The sequence below is a fragment of the Botrytis fragariae genome, assembly GCF_013461495.1.
Source record: "Botrytis fragariae strain BVB16 chromosome Unknown tig00000012, whole genome shotgun sequence".
In the NCBI taxonomy this organism is placed as follows: Eukaryota; Fungi; Ascomycota; class Leotiomycetes; order Helotiales; family Sclerotiniaceae; genus Botrytis; species Botrytis fragariae.
This window is the reverse complement of record NW_023500989.1, coordinates 164,098-183,401: the sequence shown is the minus strand read 5'-3', so window position 1 is coordinate 183,401 and position 19,304 is coordinate 164,098. Positions and strand designations below refer to the sequence as shown.

General features: G+C 43.1%; 6 protein-coding genes across 6 annotated transcripts; 2 read left to right on the top strand and 4 right to left on the bottom strand.

Annotated features, from left to right (window-relative positions):
• Window positions 1-584: 584 nt before the first annotated feature.
• Bfra_002268 (putative set domain protein) lies at window positions 585-1,842 on the bottom strand (the record flags this gene model as incomplete). Its single annotated transcript, XM_037332690.1, has 2 exons — window positions 585-817; window positions 918-1,842. 2 exons carry the CDS (start codon window positions 1,840-1,842, stop codon window positions 585-587), a joined length of 1,158 nt encoding a protein of 385 aa, XP_037194818.1.
• Window positions 1,843-3,051: 1,209 nt separating this feature from the next.
• Window positions 3,052-3,780, top strand: Bfra_002267 (uncharacterized protein; the record flags this gene model as incomplete). Its single annotated transcript, XM_037332689.1, has 1 exon — window positions 3,052-3,780. The coding sequence occupies one exon, from the start codon at window positions 3,052-3,054 to the stop codon at window positions 3,778-3,780; it is 729 nt and encodes a 242-aa protein (XP_037194817.1).
• A 1,561-nt stretch (window positions 3,781-5,341) lies between these two features.
• Window positions 5,342-7,974, top strand: Bfra_002266 (uncharacterized protein; the record flags this gene model as incomplete). The annotated part of the gene is made up of 4 exons (XM_037332688.1): window positions 5,342-5,922; window positions 6,036-6,257; window positions 6,416-7,471; window positions 7,542-7,974. The coding sequence occupies 4 exons, from the start codon at window positions 5,342-5,344 to the stop codon at window positions 7,972-7,974; spliced, it is 2,292 nt and encodes a 763-aa protein (XP_037194816.1).
• An 864-nt stretch (window positions 7,975-8,838) lies between these two features.
• Bfra_002265 (uncharacterized protein) lies at window positions 8,839-10,917 on the bottom strand (the record flags this gene model as incomplete). Its single annotated transcript, XM_037332687.1, has 1 exon — window positions 8,839-10,917. One exon carries the CDS (start codon window positions 10,915-10,917, stop codon window positions 8,839-8,841), a length of 2,079 nt encoding a protein of 692 aa, XP_037194815.1.
• Window positions 10,918-13,956: 3,039 nt separating this feature from the next.
• On the bottom strand, window positions 13,957-15,129 carry Bfra_002264 (uncharacterized protein; the record flags this gene model as incomplete). The annotated part of the gene is made up of 1 exon (XM_037332686.1): window positions 13,957-15,129. The coding sequence occupies one exon, from the start codon at window positions 15,127-15,129 to the stop codon at window positions 13,957-13,959; it is 1,173 nt and encodes a 390-aa protein (XP_037194814.1).
• Window positions 15,130-15,674: 545 nt separating this feature from the next.
• Bfra_002263 (putative signal transduction protein) lies at window positions 15,675-19,051 on the bottom strand (the record flags this gene model as incomplete). Its single annotated transcript, XM_037332685.1, has 7 exons — window positions 15,675-16,381; window positions 16,432-16,557; window positions 16,619-16,787; window positions 16,839-16,928; window positions 16,982-17,628; window positions 17,655-18,950; window positions 19,012-19,051. The coding sequence occupies 7 exons, from the start codon at window positions 19,049-19,051 to the stop codon at window positions 15,675-15,677; spliced, it is 3,075 nt and encodes a 1,024-aa protein (XP_037194813.1).
• Between the last annotated feature and the right edge of the window lie 253 nt (window positions 19,052-19,304).

Here is a 19,304-nt window from a genome sequence, read left to right as displayed (position 1 = left end):
AGATGAATCTAGCAGTTGGATGGACATCAAGATATAATGATGAGATGGATAAAACGCGTTTTTCTCACGTATGGGAACAGGATAATTGAGCTTTTAGGCGCTTTGGGACATGGGGTGGCAGCGGAGTATAGTGTAGAAGGCGTTGATCACTTTTGAAGCATGGCATATATAAAATTACTAGTCAAGTGCGGGAGAATAAAAATGTCAATATTACTCTATAACAGGGACATGGATCAAAATATAACATTTATTATCAGTGTTCTCTATATTTACATCTCCATCTCCATCTCCTCACAACTCATCTTTCCCATTCCTATCCCCACACCCACAACTCCCTTTCTCCTCATTCTTCTCCTCATCACCCAACCTCAAACCCCTCCCCCAGCTCCAATGTCCCCTTACCCCTTTCCTTCCCCCAATCCACCTCCTCATCTCTTTTACTCCCACCCCCCTCCACCCCTCACTCCCCCCCATCGCCTCCACTGCCCTCTCGATATACATCCTTGTCTCCCACTCCTTTCCCGCCACACTATACGCCAACGCCGCACTACGATATCCATCCCCGATATGACTCTCCAATTCTTCTAATCTATATAATTCAATAAGATAGAGTGATTTAGAGATGAAATCTGCAGGGGGGAAAGGGGAGGAGGAATTGTATTCGAGAGAGGATTGGAGGGAGAGGATGGTGCGGATGAGATGGTTGGAGTGCTGGAGTTGGGGGTTGGGGAGGAGACAGTGGGGACAGGTGCAGTGGAAACCCCAGGAATGACGGAGGGCGGAGCGGCGAGAACCAGAGGGAATGAGGGGTTGGTGTCTAGAAAATTGTTAGTGTGGGTTCTGGAAACTCAAGATCCCTTTCCGTGAATTTTCGAAAAAGGAGAACGATTGTGGGAAAATAGGGATAGGATACATACAAGTAATCGTAACTTCTTCCCCTACCGCAATCTCCCTCCCCGCAACCGTGTAATGCATCAGCGTTCTCGCATCAAAATAATAATTCGCATTAGGTCTGCAATCGTGATTTAATCGCGCGGTTTCAGGAACAACGATGCTGTGTTCTTGGCCGAGAAAGTCTTCGCCAAAGGTATTGGTGTTGAGACGTCCGATGACGCCTTCGCCGTTGTGGACCTGGCGGTGTGGTTCGTGTGCTGCGAGGGAATAAAGGAGGTTTGAGGTGGAGGGGGGGAGTTGGGTGGCGGAGAGGGAGAAGAGAGATGTGTGGTTTTGAGAGGAAGAGGAGGAGTTGTGGGTTTTGGGAAATGCAGAGTTGTGATAGATTCCGATGGTGGGATAGGCGAATAGGATAGTACCGCGTTTGATGGGGCGAGTGGCTATTACACCCATTCCTCTGCCGGGAAGTTCGCGGATTTCAAAAGGTGCGGGGTTTGAGGAGTTGTAGAGGGGTTGGAAGGGGAGTGAGGAGGTGAAGGCGGGAAGAGAGGCGATTCTGGAAGCGATCTTTGGGGTGGTGAGGAGAGAGATGCCGCGGCCTGAGGCGAAGGTTGTGGATGTGTAGACGCAGAATTGAGGAGTCTTAGGGGAGGTCGAGGTTATATTGGAACAGACGGGTGGATATTGCCATGGTGGAGGTGTTGATGATGTGGATAAAGTTGAATTGGATTTATTGCTGTTGATGGAGATGAGCTGTGAGGATTCACTTGGGTGATGTTTGTTTCGCGATAATTCGAGATTTGAAGGACATATAGAATATGAAGACGAGAGAATTGAACTCGAACATTGTGCATGTGATAGAGAATCTAGGATGTCGAATTGAAAATCTGATTTCGCATTTGAGAATGCTATTAATGATATTGTCGCAATGAACGACGAGAAGTACATTTTGTATGTGTAAAAAAGAATCAACGAATCGAAAAAAGAGAAAGAAAGCTCGAGTACAACGACGCATCTGTACATAACACAGGATAATATATCGCACTCCTTCATTCAAAATATCTCAAACTGTCAATACGTCGGTCCCGATGCTGAAGGTCTGTTCTGCCAGTCTCACAGGGCTGAAAAAGTATATCTTGTGATAAATGAAACATCAATGCGGGAACCAAAGATCGTGACTTTCCATCAAAGGTTTCCGGATGCCCAGACTTTGACAGCCAACTGAGCTTTCAGTATCCGTACAACAAAGTTTCATACTGTTTGTTCCTCAATTGGCGAAACTTGAGCCACGTCTTGGATATTGGGAATTCTCATTTTAGAACACTAGCTCTGGTTTTCAATGAGGGTTCTCGGAACCAGCTGCCCTGGGTATGTGCTTACTGTCTTTGATATATCAATGCGCAAAGCTTGTTTTGAGATGGTAGAGAGATTCGAGACTTTCTCAGATGATTGTGAATCAAGGATGAAGTTTGAGATGAAGAAATGGGAAAGCTTGAGAAGGTCAAAGCAATACGGGATGAGAATGTGAGGAATCATGGGGAAAGCATTCTTTCATGCTGAATAAGTGGAAATCATTAAAACTCTCCATGTAAATAGGTCGCCTCCACGGCAGTGGCCCTCGGAGAGCCAGCAAAGCGTCATTGCTCATTTCTATCATGGGCCTTCTTTTGATACGACTGATTGTTCGATATTGGGGATAAAGGCATTATGTTCAAACTGGTTGCTGCAACACAGTCAGTCATTTCTATCGAATGGCAATATTTTAACGACTAGGGTAAGGTACGGTATAGATAAATAGATAATTGAAATAAGAAAGTTTAAGCAATCGAACGACGACGACATCTACAAGAATTGAATTTTGTGTTGGATGGAACGAGATGGGTTGAGATGGCATGAGATGGGATATATTCAATTTTCGTCAAGATGCTTTAAATTTAAGCTTCCATGACGATACCATTTTCTTTGGTTAGGTCACCACTCAAAATCCCTTCTCGTCAACTTTCCTTTATTATGAAGTTGGAATTAACTACAAAAGAAACAAATTCCTACGAACTATATAAAATATCAATGTATCGTCATTCGATTAAATCAGCAGCAGTCTTCCGAAAAATTATCAAACCTTCCTACACCACTCAAAGTCTCACCTGTATCAGAACAATGACTAGCAACTCCCCACCAAAGTTCCCTCTACCAAAAATTACACCACTTCCACGATCCCTCTATCCAACAACATTCAATTTCGCAGCTTCAGATTTCCGTCGACAAGATGAATCTCCAGATACAGAATGGTATTCTCAACCAAGATTTGTTCAACACATTGACGATGGCGCTATATCCATGTTGAAACACTACTATTCCACCTTCATCATGCCGAAATCATCCGTTCTGGATATCTGTTCATCATGGGTTTCGCATTTACCTTCATCCCTCAAACCAAGCACTATGATAGGAATTGGGATGAACGAAGCAGAATTACAGAGGAATGAACATCTTACCAAGTATTTCGTCAAAGATTTGAATCTTGATCCCAAATTGGAGGGGGTTGAGAGTGATTCTATGGATGTGGTGATGTGTAATGTATCGGTGGATTATCTGACCCAACCGATTAAGGTTTTTGAGGAGATGCATAGAGTGTTGAAGGAGGGAGGGGAAGCTCATATGGCTTTTAGTAATCGATGTTTTCCAACGAAGGTGGTGGGGAAATGGATGAAGATGGATGATGAAGAGAGGAGGAAATGGGTGGGAGGATATTTTTGGGCAAGTGGGGGATGGGAGGATGTTGAAGAGGTGGTATTGAAGGAAGGGGGTGGGAGTGGATTCTTGGGATTGAGGGGATATGAAGATCCGGTGTTTGTTGTGAGAGGGAAGAAGATGAGACGGGTTTGAGAGGGGGGGGGGGGGAGAAGGAGGTGTCTTGATAGGTGCACGTGGAGGATTAGAAGGTGTGGAGAGTGTGGATTTGACAGTTAATTGTGATAGTTGGAGAAAGAACGGATGATGATTTTGAGATTTGAATATCCGGTTGATGTGACAAGAGGAAGAGGTATAGATAGATATTTGAGGTGAGCCGGGGTGAGGGGCTGTGTATCAGTCGATATTGATGCTGTGAATGGTGTAGCCAAACAAAGGATCATAACAGAAGCTACTGGACAATAATACTGAGAAATGAAGACAATTCATCTTGACAGACCGAAAAACGAGAAGGAATAGATCCGGTGAACGCTATACACACGAACGGAGTATCGGGAGTCTCGGGAGTCTCGGAACCGATATACAATCTGAGAATCTGAGAGGTCGAAAATTAAGGAGGATTGAAGATTCCGAATCCTCCATTGTGATTGGTGGATTCACGGGTGAGCTTCGGAAATGGTTCGTTCACGTTAACGATATCATTTGAAGGCGGGCCAGGGGTTGAAACAACGATGAAAATTGAGTTTACAATTTGTCTCGATAAATAAGATCCATTGTCTCATCATCTACGCATTCAACGATTTCCAATCTATTCCATTCATTTGACGATGCTATTCTGGGCATGAATGTTGGTCGTTGGCAGAGATATCACGTCAAGGCCAGAATGTGGCTCCACGTGCACTTTCCAGCATGCTGGTAACCTGAGGTGATAAATGCCCAACTGGATTCCTCCACACAAAACCACACGAACCATATAATTACAAACATGCACAACATTTGTCAGACAACGTTGACAACAAGAATGGGCTCAACACTTGGAATTCGACGACTTGTTCATTCCAGGCCACTATCTGGCGGCAGTATCTCCAATCTCCTCGTTCCATCATGTCTTAATAATGTGCTTACATTCTCGGTATGCTGGGCGAGGATTTAACCTTAACCTTACCCTCGTGAAATCCTTCTCTTGCTTGTCATGTTACATTCGCAGGAAGCATGCACAATATTCTATTTTTCCACGTATTTGCATCTGAAATTACTTGATTTACCAATCATCGAGTTGTGATTGATATAAAATCATGATTCTCTGGGGCCTACGCCACCTCCATATTCAGCCATACTTGTAATTTCCACCGGTATCGTCTTGTCAAGGTCGGATGGGTTCGCTCGTTTCTCCAATTTCGTGTAAAAGCTTACACTATGCCTTATGAACTTGACAAAGTTTCAAATATATGGATACGAAGATGCTGCATCGGTACCAAAATCAATACTTACCAGCAAAAGAAACTTTCGCTTACAAGTCGTCGTCGTGCTTTTAATCAATTAGAGTTTTCGAAAGTGGATGGGAAGTCGAGACTTCGATCGATTCGGAATGTGTTCAAGAGCAAATATCCTCAAAATTAAGCTCCTGAATTTTCAAATCAGGTACATGAGAGGGTCTCTAGAAGACCCTTTGCTTTAGATTGCGCTGGTCGCAGAATATAATTCACCTTTGTGTAATGCACTTTTTCATGGCCACACACTTTACTACTCGGTCGTTATGGCAGGCCAAAGGACTTCTTATCCCGTGAGTTCTAATCGTTACGTGCCTATGGCCAATCACAATCACGAGGCCTCAGATTTGCAGGATGTTATCGAAATGAAGGATCCAAGAAAGGAATCGCACTTATTTCCTAAAACAGACCACGATGAAGAATCCTCATATGCTTTCCACACGATCGAAATGGAGGACCAAAGAATCGAATTGCATAACGTTACCAAGACAAATCATGATCAAGAAACTTCATATGCTTTCCATTCAATCGAGATGGAAGACGAAGAAAAAAGACCATATCCCGTTCGAATGGATTCGCTACAATCAACTCATTCTACGAAATCTGAGCATTCCGAGACTGGGAGAAGTCATTCAACAATCAGACCATTCGATACACAGGAAGAGGACTTGGTGGGTAATTTGGAACCAAGTCACCACCATCATGATGGTATCTTCTGGCGCTCACCAATTTTGATGGGTGGAAATCTATTCGTTGGAATTATTGCTAGCATTGCTCATCATGTATTTTATAGTTGCATGGTAGGAAAACAAGTCGGAGATGACTTTTCTCAACAATGGACTTTGAGGTAAGTTCTTCTAGTTGCATCAGCATCTCTCAGCAACACTTCTCAATTCCTACCCCTCGTCTCTCAACCCTCATGTCTGACATAAGAATACCTGGACTAACACAAGCATTTAGATATGGAACAACCTTTGCTTTTGTTTCACAAGTATGCCTTGTCAGCTCGGTTGGATTTGCTTATACACAATGGCTTTGGAAATCTTTGTACCATAAGGATACTAAAGTTTCTGTGAACTGTCTCGATGCTGCTTTCGTTGCTGATACATCTGTTTTATCAATCTTGAATACAGAAATGCTTTGGAAGCTTAAACTGGGGTCTTTACTCGCGGTAGTTGCATGGTTAGTCTATTTTGATTCTGTTATGCGTGGCACTCTTCAACGTTACTTGGGCCTGCTCTATCTTATCAGCTTTGCCGTCTCTTCAATCTAAGCTTGAGAAGTGAAGCCACGGGATTGTGACAGGCTATCATGGAACCTTTATACTCATTCTAATACAGGTGTCTACCCATTGGCTCTCTGCTTACTCCCGGTACACTCTACGTTGTACCCAGTACCAAATCCATTCATACGTACGCCAATGTCTCTTCCCTCGACATGTATGGTCATGATCAACCTGCAAGATTCACATACTCAGCTCCTGTAAATGTCACAGATGGTGTACAAAACGAACTATTTCTTGGGCCACGAACGATCATTACACGTTTGTCAACGGCCACTGCAACACAAGGAGAAATTCTTTCAATAAATGCTCCCTTCTCGAATGCAACATATGATGTACAATTTTACGGACCTTCCGTCAAATGCAATGAAGCTGATTCAACTACTGCCACGATCATACAAAATCTTCGAGATGAATCTGTCGCCAATATCACAGGATCAGTTACAGAAGTATCAAATTATTATTACGCTTTTGTTCCTAACCTAGGAAATTATGACAATAGCTCATTACCCAACCACGGCGTTACAGTAATCCCTCAAGCCCGACTCCAACAACCTCAGAATGCTTCAAATCAACTCTGGATGGGTTATTCAAGATACACTCGATCAAAATCCTTTCAAACGGAAAATCACTACACAGTTTGTACACTCTACAACGCATCCTACAACATCAACATTAATTTCGAAGAAGGAATCCAAACCGTCACATCCAAATCCCTCTCCGTCCTTAACTCAGTCCCTTATCCCGATATTAACACTCCCCTATCCAACTCCCTCATGGTTCAACATGCATACTCAGCCTACATGTGGTCAATTGCCGATCTGATGGTTGGTGCCATGGGTATTTTCCAAGCTGCACCTTCAGCTCCTGGTCTCCCATCTACATATTTCTCAGAAATCACAACGCAGATCGCTCATACATCCTTACTTGGCAGCTCGGACTTGGACGCGTTTTTTGAAAGAAAGAGTAATGATCCTCTGGGAAACAATAACACGGCGGTTAGTGATCAGAGGGCGCAGGATATTAGTTTGGCGGGAAATGCGACTCTGGAAGCGTTGGTGGAGGAATTGGCTTGGAATGTTACATGTGGATTTTTGAATAGTAATTTATTGTCGTATGTTTTTCGTTTCATTATCCTCATCAGAATTCTATCAAAGAGAAGAAATACTAACAAACACATACAGCCCCTCCGTAAATACTTCAGTCCTCTCTACAACCTCCATAAATATATACGCTTATCATTCTTCGACTCTTCTTCTTTCTTACGGTATAGCAATATTCGTAGCACTTATCGCAAATTCTCTGGGCGCATACGCATATCATATCAACGGACGTTCGCATAATAAAAGTTTCTCGGCCATCCTGGCAGCAACAAGGGATAGTGAGTTTGGAAGACTATTACCAGGGGGAGTAAGAGGGAAGATTCCATTACCGGAATGGGTGCTGGAGACGCAGTTAAGATTTGTGGATGTAGACGGAGGTGGAGTTGATGAGTGTGGGATGGGTGGGAAGAAGGGAGGAGGAAGAGAGTTTAGAGTTGTGGGAATGAGGAAAGGATATGAGGCGAGAATGGGGGATAATTTGGAAATGTTCTCCCGGAGAGGCAATGAGTCATGATTTGGAATTAGTATGGATGGCGATTTGAAATTTGGCATTTGAAGTATTTTCAGCGATGGAGTTGAGGCTGGGAAGGAGAGGGGATAAGTACAGTATCCTGGGGTCTTCGATACTTACACAGGAGCTACAGGAGTTGATATTTGGGTCGTCTATACACATAGATAGATTTGCTTTACAGTTATATAATGATTTCCAAGAACGACTCCTCAGTTGTTCCCTTGTCAATTTTGTAATCATTATTCATTATCATGTATGTCACCTGAATATATCTCGAATTATATCGCATTACATCGCATTACATCGCATCACAGCACAGCACATCTCATCACAGCATATAATCCAATCAAGCACCTCAAGAACAATATCCCAATTTTTGATTCTGATACTGTTCAATAAAATAAATACCATTCAGATATATCCTGTGCACTCGATGCACCAAATAACGCAAAACCTCCTGCCTGGCTGGTATCATGAGAATAAAATCCCCCTTAAACTCCCAATTGCAGTAACCCAGTCCTGTCGAACTCAGTGTCGCTAAAGAACATCATTAATGATCTGATCCCCAAAATTAAAAATTTCCCCCACGATTCATACAACCCCCCCTCCCTCAAACCCTCAAAGTTTTTTAAGAAAAGGGGAAATGCAGTAGAAAAAGTCATTACTGTTAAAGTAATCCCTCTCTCCTCAAAATCTGTTGCTCATCTTGACCAAACTCCCAATCGTAGTAACCTAACCTTCTTTCCAGTCTCTCCAAAGAACCTCACCGTTTATCCAACTCCCTATTCACAGATTCTTCCTCTGTTTACTGAATCCTTCATAATTCTTTGAGAAAAAGGAAAATGGAGTAGAAAGAGTTATTACTATTCAAAGTAATCCCTCTCTCCTCAAAATCTCCTCTTGAGAAAGCTGTTGTGCATCCTCATCAAATTCCTCTTCTTCTCCCTCTCCAAACCCCTCTTCAATCGGACTCAAAAGCGTAGTATTCATTTCTTCCCTCTTTATCTCCTCATCCACAATCTCTCTCTCCTCTCCCATAACCTCACCAACATCTCCTACATCCAGCTCCTCCTCCGCATCCTCAAACCCATCAACCGCATGCGTAATCGGACACTTTGGTCCCCCCAACACATTCTCCACATCATCGAATACAAACCAACGTGCGCCTACCCCCGCACTACTAATTTCTTCTTGGGCCCAGCCGCCGTCTACAAAATCGGGGGAAGGTTCGCCGTAGCGACCCCAGATGTATGGTTCCTCATCCTCATCCCCATCTCCCTCGATATCCTCATCATTATCCTCATTCTCTTCATCTTCATCTTCGTCTTTCTCCACACACCCCTCAATCTCCCTATCCAACTCCTCACTCCTCCACTGTCTCACTTTCTTTATGACCTCGAAGTCTCGAACCAACTCCTCTAAGAACCCATCGATCTCTTCCTTTTTAAGTAAATCTTCCTTTCGTAGTTTGGGAAGCGTAGCGCGGATGGAGTCGAGAGGAGCAGTGCTATACCAACCGCGGGGTTTGGTAGTGAGGTCTTGAACGGGAAAGGGAACCGAAAGACCAGAGTGGGGAGAGGAGAGGGAGGAGGAGCGAAGAGGCCGAGTGAAGTATTGAGGGACGGGAGGGAGAGCCGGGAGTTTTCCCTTTTGTACAGCACTCAAGACGGGAGATGGTTTTTCTTCTCGGGAGTAGGAGGTGAGGATTTTTGAGATGCCGGATTGGGATTTGGATGGAGTGTTATCGGTATCGTCACCATCAACAGCACCATGACCCTCCAAGCGAGAATGAGAAGGAGTAGAAGTTGAAGCCGCAGAACCAGAAATCAAAGGCATATCCTCGCTCTTCACCCCCATCTCCCTCAACATCTGCTGAATTTCCTCCGGTGTCTTCTTCACCATGCCCGTTGGCGCACCAATCTGCATTTCTTTTCCTGCTTTCGCATCTCGCTTCTCCTTTGCATCTTTCGAGAATGCACCCGCCATGGCAGGGAAATTTGCAAATCCTGAAAAAGACGAAGATGATGAAGGTGCGGTTTTCGGTCTCGTGGGTTCATCTGCCGATGCGTCCGAAGGGGAAAGTGGAGAAGATCCAGAACTGGAAATGGAGAGAGCAGAGTGCGAAGATTTTTTTCGCAGCAGTAGACTGGGTTTCGGGGAGATGCTATGAGTGTGTGTGCGCAGGGTGGAAAATGCTTTGTGCATTTTTTGGTGGGCGAGAGTGAGGTTGAAGCGGTGTTTTCGAGGAGCTTCAATAGGGAGGGAGGATGAGGGGTTGGAGGAGGTTTGAGACGGGATTGAGGAGCTGAGTGAGAGGCTGGAGGTTTCGTGCGCGAATGTTACGTGCCGGAGATTGCTGGGGCGGGCGGAATTGAATATATTGGATGAGGAAGAGGATGGAGTGGTGGAGATGGGTAGTGCTGGTGGAGGAGTTGATGGATGAGGAGGAATTGCGGGAAGGTCTCGAGAATAGCGATCTGTGCGACTGATTGCGCCATTGCGATTGGGTGTGTATTCTTGCTCCTCGGTAATGGGAGAGATGGTTGAAGGAGCTGATAGATCGGGAGAGGTGGCTGAGCGAGAGAGGTGGGGGGAAGACATGGTGATGCGGGGTTGGTGGGATAGGAATTTTGTGGAAGGTGAGGAGATTATATGATGAGGGATTTGTGGGTTTTCGGTAGAGGAGCGCGGGTCGGGGATTATATGTGCCGGGTAGTGAATATCGTCGAGGTTTCCGTCTAATGAAGCGCGGAGTATGGCTTCCTCGCTCACTTCGGGGACTGAGACTGGAAGATTGTGTCCGGCTAGGTAGGATAATGGAGGAGGAGCTCGAGAAGGAGAGGGAGGAGTAGGAAGAGGGCGAGAGAAATCTATTCGAATGTCAGTGAATTTCAAGAGACTATTGTTCAGGTGGAGTTGATTACTTGGGGAGTTGGGAGAGTGCATTTTTCTGTTTTAGTAAGTTAGTAGTTGGATCAAGTTAGAGATTCATATATTCTCGTCGAAGTGTCATGAGTTGGGAAGACTGGGCAAAGAAAGAAGAACAGGAAAAAATCTAAGAACTGTTTGTCTACGTGTGCAAGTAGCAGAAGACTTTCAATAAGAGAGGTCAGGATGACACAACTCTCGTCGAAGCATGACAGATCAAAAGAGCTAGATAACAAGACAAAACAAAGTCAGAGACTTCTGATTATCTATCTAGCTCTACGAAGAGTAGAGAACCTCAAGATCACACCTCAACAATAGAACTACTATCGTCGAAGTATAACAAGCTGGAAGAGTTGGAACAAATGATGTAGTGATGATAAACATGAGAAAAATCTTTCCACTGAGCAAGTGTAAGGAAATTCAAGAGCTTGGAAAAAAGATTAGAACTACTCTCATCGAATTGTGATGAGCCAGATAAACTAATGAGTGAAATGACAGGTGTAAGTAACCATGCTACTCTCATCAAAGTATCATGAGTTGGAAGATAGAAAGGGAACAAAAGTAACAATAGAAGACAGTCAAACCCAGATCTTTTTGGTCAAATTATCTAGTAGTAGAAGAGATTATAAAACAAAGCCAAACAAGAGTATTACTCTCATCAAAATATAGTGGATGAAAGATCGAAAACCTAGAAATATCAATTCAAACCAGACATAAACTTCAACCTATTCCTAGATTGAAATGAGAAGTGTAAGATTCCATAGGAAAAGACAAGATACCAATAAGAGCAATCTCAAACTCTATCAATAAAAAATACCCAAAGTAACAGCCAAAAAAATACAATAAACTCACCCAGTAAGTAACCCTAAACCCACAAAAACAACCCTAAACAACATAAATATCAGTCTTTAGAGACTAACAAAAGAGCTATAGAAGAAAGCGCAAAGCTAGTGCAATAGAAGTAGTTGATACCCCAGTTGTTGAATTGAAAGTTCGTTGTTGTTATTGTTACTTGAAGAAAGAAAGAAATAGTAAATTTCCCCCACAAAATACCTACTGATAAGGTTATTTGAAAGGTGAAAGCGGCTGAGCAATTACTTAATCGAGGCTGAGGCAGAGGTGATTAGAATTGATTCTTTAGTTCTCGGCGTTGGGTTTGGACTAGAATATTGGGTTTGGGTAGGGAAAATATAATGGGAGTGGACTTACAAGGACTAGAGGTTATTATTTATTGATTAGATGGTTGAGTATTAATGAATGCGATATGTTATACAGTAACTACCTTTTTGAGTGAGATCAAGGCTCTAAAAAGTTGTTCTTCATTGTTTTGAAGGGGGTTTGAAGTGGTTGTCTGTTTTGTTCAACTTGATAACTCGGGTAATGTGATCACGTGTAAGGGGTATAATTGTGGACTTTTTAGACACTTATTATTATTTACTTTGTGATGTAACAGTAAGTTCATCTAAGAACTGGTCTTCACCTTAGGTAACTGTATATTTTATCTAATGAATTCATCACTTCTTCAAATGGAATGTAAAGTATATAACGTTGGAATTCAGCTGTAGCAAATGTATTAGTAGAAAACAGCTTTTGAAAATGACGGAACCACTCAAATAAAGTAGATTAGAATGGGAAGATAACAAATGAGTATTAAGCTAATTATCTATCATCAAATAAACTTAGTATTCTACGTAAGAAAATTCGACGTTGACAAGGGACATGATAATCTGACCAAGATCCGTTAAGATTACGCTGGTTCTATGCACGTGAGCATAGAATCGATGGTTTTGGCTTGATAAATGTATGGATTCAACGACGATTTTCGCATTATACAAATCTTAAGCTAACATCAAGAATGAGTTCTATCCTAGTATTCAGTCTCACGGAGCATGAATAGATGGGTTCGAAAAGTGTAAAAGAATTCGACGTGAAGCACTCTCAAACTTCCTAACACCATGACGCTGTTCCCATTCACGGATTCTCGAAATGGAGTTTCTGAGAGAATCTTCTCAACAATGTTCATTTTCAAGACATCCACCCTTAGTTTCGCGCATCAAACCCGATTTATCTTCCAGTGACGATACTCCCAAATATGTTGTGAATGTGCACAAAAATTGATTGCACACTAATCCCCCGAAATAACAACCCGTAGTTCCAAAATACGAAGGTTTCGGAATTATCGTACATAAAACCCCAATCAAAACGATACGCAGCTTTATACCAGCGAATAAACCATTTCATAAACACAATCTCGCACCTTGAAATTAATCCAATGATTGCACAAGTACATTTCTGCCATCTTGTATGACAGAAGCATTCTGCCGTACCCATCATTCTCCGACAATTTCTAAGCGCAAGGCTCTGTCGCCTCTCTGTAGAGTAGCCGATTTTATATGATTTCAATAACGTATTTGGAAGAGGAATATCTTAGTTCTAATTCTAATTTTCTTTACTCATGGCTCTTAGTGACTATCAAACTGTTGTGTCTGCAATTTTTTAATTTTTTGTGTGTTCAAAAATGATGCGAGAAATGAGTCAGTTTTTCCACGTACACTGATGATTGCACGTGGTTGTCTCGTAGATGCCAAGTCCGTCCATGGGTATGATACTAAGAGTAGGAGCGCTGTGTTATAACTCGTTGTGTAAATGATAAAAGATGTAGAGGGTATGATGAGAAGTATTGCGATTGCAAATCAGATCCCTAAGTTTCAGAAATGCGTGTTCATTCATGAAGGAAGTTGGCGACATAAGATATCAAGTCCGGAACCTCGCTTATCCGGTTCCAGCGATCTTTGAGACTTGGTAGGAAGTGTAGTAGTGTAGTAACAGAGTTACCTATGTCTACAGCTTACTGGTTTCATTTACTTAAAAGAGTAGTAATGTAGTGAAAATGGATACTGGAAAGAATGTTTGACGAGACATATGACCATTTAATTTAATAGGCAAATTCAAAGATCGCGGCTGACAACCTGTAGAGAGCATAAGAAACCGCCCGTTTATCAGCAGATCACGAAACATTTCTCCCAACATTCATACAAAAAAACTTAAGTATCCCTCTTAAACTAAAAAAATATCTCTCGTCGCCCTGTTCCTATCTTTCCCATCCTCAACCAAAAACTCCACTCTCGGCCCTATGAATTCATGATTCCATTCTTCACCCCCATCTTCCTCCCACTCCTCTCCCGCCCCCGTACCTTTCCATCCCAAAGGTACTAATCCATGTACTCCCCACTGCAACCAATTTCTGCCCGTGCCCGGTCCGGTCCCACGAGGTCCCGTTTCTCCCTTAATCAGCGGTTGGAAAAACTGTTCTCGGGCATTAATCATCATGTATTCCCTCCCATTTTGTATATAATCTCCTTGTTTATGAAAGCGGTCTTTGTACGTTTCAAAACATTTATTTCTGATATAAGGCGAGGGAGTCGTGAGCTTGGGGATTTTGGAAGTAGACGCTGCGGCGTGGGTGCCATGTACTTTCCTATTTCGTAGTGTTCTCCTCTCACCTTTTTCTTCGGATACGAAAACAATCCTTCGTATTCCGTAGAAATCCTTACTTAAACCGCCCCAGCAGAAATGATGTCTCTTCACTGGAATATCAAAGCTGAACCCGATGTTTCTCAATTCTTTCCTTATATCCATGTTTCCAAATAATAGACGAAGTGCATCATTCACTGGAAACAAAAGGTCTGAGCAGGGCTGACAAAATTGTGGCTCGTATATAAGACGATCTTCCAAATCTGCATGTGTACCTGACATTGGAAAATGCTGATTCCCCGTTTTGTCAAAAATATCGTGATTTGTAAAATAAACGATATCCTTCTTGAGATTAACATAGATACCCGTTGCTTCATCGCCATACGTGGAGGGTACACTGAGTCGAACGCCCATGGCGTTGATCTTATTTTGATGACCAGTTTTATTGGACATGCTCACGAGCTCATAGATAGGCAGAGCTAGTGAGCGAGAGATAGAACAGACATGTAACAGCGGAGGTATGATAGAAATGGGTGTCAGAAAGACAGGAGTCTTATTCTTCATTTCGTTGTACCTTTGACTCGAGCAACCAGGTGTCCAATGAACAATAATTGGTATGACACGAGATTCATCAGTGGCGGAACTGGCGGCGAGCTTCCAAATCTCTGTTTGAATCTCGACCGGAAGCAGAGCAAATTGGTGAAATGTTGTGGGGGCCATGATCTGCTCCAAATTTGAGGGCGAGGTGTCTTTCATGTGCAAATTGTGGCATTGGCTACAATTTTTCCTTGCAGTCAAGTGTATTCTACACTCTGTGTTGGCGGATACACGACCCTCCTGTAGGATCAAAGTCTTCCTCCCAGCGGCCTGTGAGGACTAGGCGGCACTGTGGATTTGCAGACGGTCCTTTTTCGTCTTGGCATTGAAAATGGGTGACTGAGAGGATAATTTGCAGGGCGATGAAGATGAGAAAGAGAAAGTGTAAGCGAAGAAGATGGAGGGTGTAGGTAATTTATATCATCCGGGAAAGTTTAGCGAGCGGCACAGCCACGAAACGGAGAAACACGTGATAATTTATCAACACAGGACTGCTTTTTCAGATCAGGGAGTTACTAATGGCTCCCAGTCAACACCATCCGATATCATCGCATAGGAAGGGGGATTTCATATCCAGAGTTTAAAAAGTCGTTTGGTCTATAGACAAAAGATGAATAAATGAACCCCATTTTTCAAGTAAACTCCATCATGACTCGTCACAACTGGAAATATATAGACTAGCCTTGCCCACCATATCATGTCAACTAGATCCCTCTTCGACTCTTTCTCCTTCCTCTTTTGCCTTGTCCACCTCTGACTAAACTATCTGCATCCAGGCGATCTTGTGCATCTTGCTCATCATCATCATCGTCCTCACTACTAGTAGCACGGTCAATATCGACATCAGTCTCATCAGTTCCGTCCAAATCCTTTCCATTATTCGCAGCAGGTTTTTTCTTCTTCTGAAAGTCTTGGATATGAGCATCGGCCAAAACTTTAGTGAAAGTTCTTTGTGGACGACGGCGTGTCGAACTGGTATTGGTTTGCTGTTGTGAGAGACCACTAGTATGGGTGCGCTCTCTGTCAAGTACCGATGATATATCATTTGTTTCAGCAGGGGTAATAGGCTGAGAGTCTTCCGATTCTCCGGACTCCAGATCATATGGCAACGCGACATCGCGAAATGCTTTGAAACGAGCGACATTGGAGCAGTGTTCATTCTCGACACGAAACAATGTCCACATTCCTCTACGAGTGATTTCAGAAAATCCGACAAAAAAGGATACGGTACTGCTGTGCTGGAGGTTGTGCGTATATATCGAGTAGAATATCCAATTGAATCGAAGGATTGGATCAATAATCATAGCTGCATAGTACCACCAGGTACTCTTGAATCCTCTAACATCGCGAAGAAGTGGCTTGTTAGCTCCAGGTTGAAGCAGAGACCAATCCATCAAAAGATCCCAGGTACCTATATTTGATCAGTAAGAGATCACGAATCACAAAAGATATAATACTCACTGACGTATACCGCATTCAATGCAGCAAAAAAGCTGAACACAATTAAATTCGTTCTGTCTCTGTCTATTCTGTAGATGCTCAAAGTGACATAATATACTATGGTCATAGCATATTTACCACCATTAACTAGCATATTGATCAGCATACGGATGTCTATGACATTAAATTATCTGGAGTAATTGTTTACCTAAATGCGGGAACATATTTTTGGTATCATGATAACGTCGGAAGCATTGAAGTAAACGCCATATAGCTGGTAAGGTCGAAAAAAATCCAAGAAGGCGAGAGTTTGTAGAATTACATTTCGTAGGATTATGCCAGGATGTCGCATAGAGGCAAAAGAAGAGCTCTATATTCTGTTCAATGCGTGAGATTTGATCTATGATTCATTTGACGAAGAAACTTACACTCGTTAAATAGGTAAGGGAGCAATACATATCACCCAAGAAGAAATCTCTAAACTCTACGGGGTATAACCCAGCCAAAAGTAAACGCCACTATTATAGGTGAGTACGAAATTTATGTAGTAAAATGATAATGAGAGACCTACATGAGAATAAACAAACCATTTCCGGCTTCTGTGAAAAATTATGGGGGCAGGCATAAATATTATCATGACTGTAACGAAGATCAAAATGATGGGATAGTATATAAACATTTCTGGTGTCCCATAGCCAGAGAAGTTGATCCACAAAAACAGGCCGAATAGAAGGATGAGAAATGCTGGAAATTCGCTAAGTTGCCGCCAATCCAGATCATGCCGAGGATCCAATTCGAAAACGAATTTGTAGTTAATTTTGTGTCGAGTCCAAACACTGCAATCGAAACAGAATAACGAAAATAAATATAAACCGAGAAAGTAACCACCGTATATTTGCAGCAGATAGCCGGTTTGAAATCGGATCGTAGGATCAGGGTGATCCAAGTATTCACTGCCGGAGATGATTCCCTGAATCGAAAAGACAGCACCAATTCCAATCAGCACTCCATTTCTGAATGCACTACCGGATTGGTCCATTGACTTTCCAACGGTTTTGCGCAATTTTCCAACAGCAATTTTATGATTGCCCTTTTCAAAATATCGTGCGTACAAATCTTCAACCGTATGTATGTGCCCATCAAGTACATCGCTATTGACGAACCATGCCTTGCTAACCTTTTCCGTCATGAACCGAAGGGGGGATGCGCATTGGTTGCCTTGTCATACTTTTTGTTGATCTTACGAAACGCAGTCCGATTCAACAGCGCATAGGACTTTAGAAGTTCCATACCTCGGTAATGTTCTTGTAAAGCCAGCTTCAACTTCCGTTTCGCGGTTCGATAGGATACATCGTTTTCGTAAGGCCGTCTTACATAATCGCGATTGCCGTTCGTTGCAACTCCATCGTCTGGCTGAGACTTAAACTGCAACTCGGGTGAGTTTCTCATACTAGCTAATGCCCTAGAGTTGGCTCCTGGATGTGGCCCCAGTGCTGTTGCTTTTGCATTATCTACCATTCTCCCAAAAGGTGCCAGCCAAGGAATTCGATGTTCTTGAGAGGAATGCCTGTTGAGATCTTCATCTCCAGAATGCCCACGAGAAATCCTTCCCATTACTGAGCGCTCGTCATCTTTACGCATTGACCTTGCATGTTCTGCATCTGCCACTTCTTGTATCCTGCGGTTTCGCATCTCATGCAACTGTTCTCTCAAAACTTGTAATCTGATTCCCGCCTCATCCTCTTTGGACCTGTAGAAAGTTTCGACCTTGTCAAGCTCTTTATCCATCCAAGAGAGAAATTCTTGCTGACGTATTCGTACATGATCAAAGGCAACCATATCGACGTCAGGACGACTGTGAGGTTTAGATAAGGGAGTGCCGACTGAGAAGATTCGCTTCAGGATCGGCTGTCCATGAACATCATGGGATTCAGCGCGCGACCCGGGGGCCCTCAGTGAAGCAAACTTAGGTCTGGTCGGACTTTCTGTTGTACCTACTTCATATGCGCTCTGATAGGCTGATATGGGATTCCTTTCTGGGGTCCTTGATGGGACTTCAATCTCCAGAGAATTTTTCCTACTTGTGATGGTGGACATTATGCGCTCTGAGGATTCGAGGGGAGAGTCAGCTTGTATCGCTGGATCCGGAAGTTCGAAATTGTGCATGTCCATCGCAGGAGGGGTTGGCACAAAGCTGCCGTACATTCCATCATGTGTATGCTCTATTGGTACATGCCTGCTTGCGATTGGTATCGATGTAGCAGGGTTCGATGACGCCGTTTCCGCCCCAGTTCCGTGAGATGCCCCATCTACCCTCCCAGAAGCTGATTGAGGACGGTCGGTCGTACCATCGAACCTTCCAGACGGTTGAGGCTTTCTTGGAGCGAGAGGAGATGTAGCACCGTATATACTGCCACTCTGCGTATTCAGATTCGTTCGCGCATCTGATCGAGGGGTTGAATTTATACGATTGGTTGCACGAGCGACTGCTTTGACCTTCTTCTTGCCTTGCTTATAATCGAGGTATTTTACGCGCCATTCTACACGATTATTAGTAGCAATTCGAGCTGAAATATACGTAAACAGTAGTGAATATCATACCAGGCACGAGGCTTTGCTCAAGTTCCTTTGCAAACTTCATGGTGACTTGGTAATGTTTTTTGGTAGGACGAATTCGTGGTTTTGCCGTGTAGATGAGATGTTGGACAGGATATATCCCCCCCTATGGCTTTCTGTATCACCTTTCTACCCAAACAGATTTGAGATAATGCATAGTCAGTTCGTCAAAAAAGTGTGTGACTATTTCTGTGTTTGGCTCAGGGTTCTTAGTTGTTTAGTTGATCAATTGAGGTTTTGGTATAACCCAAGAAATAAATTGAGGTGCTCGGGCAATT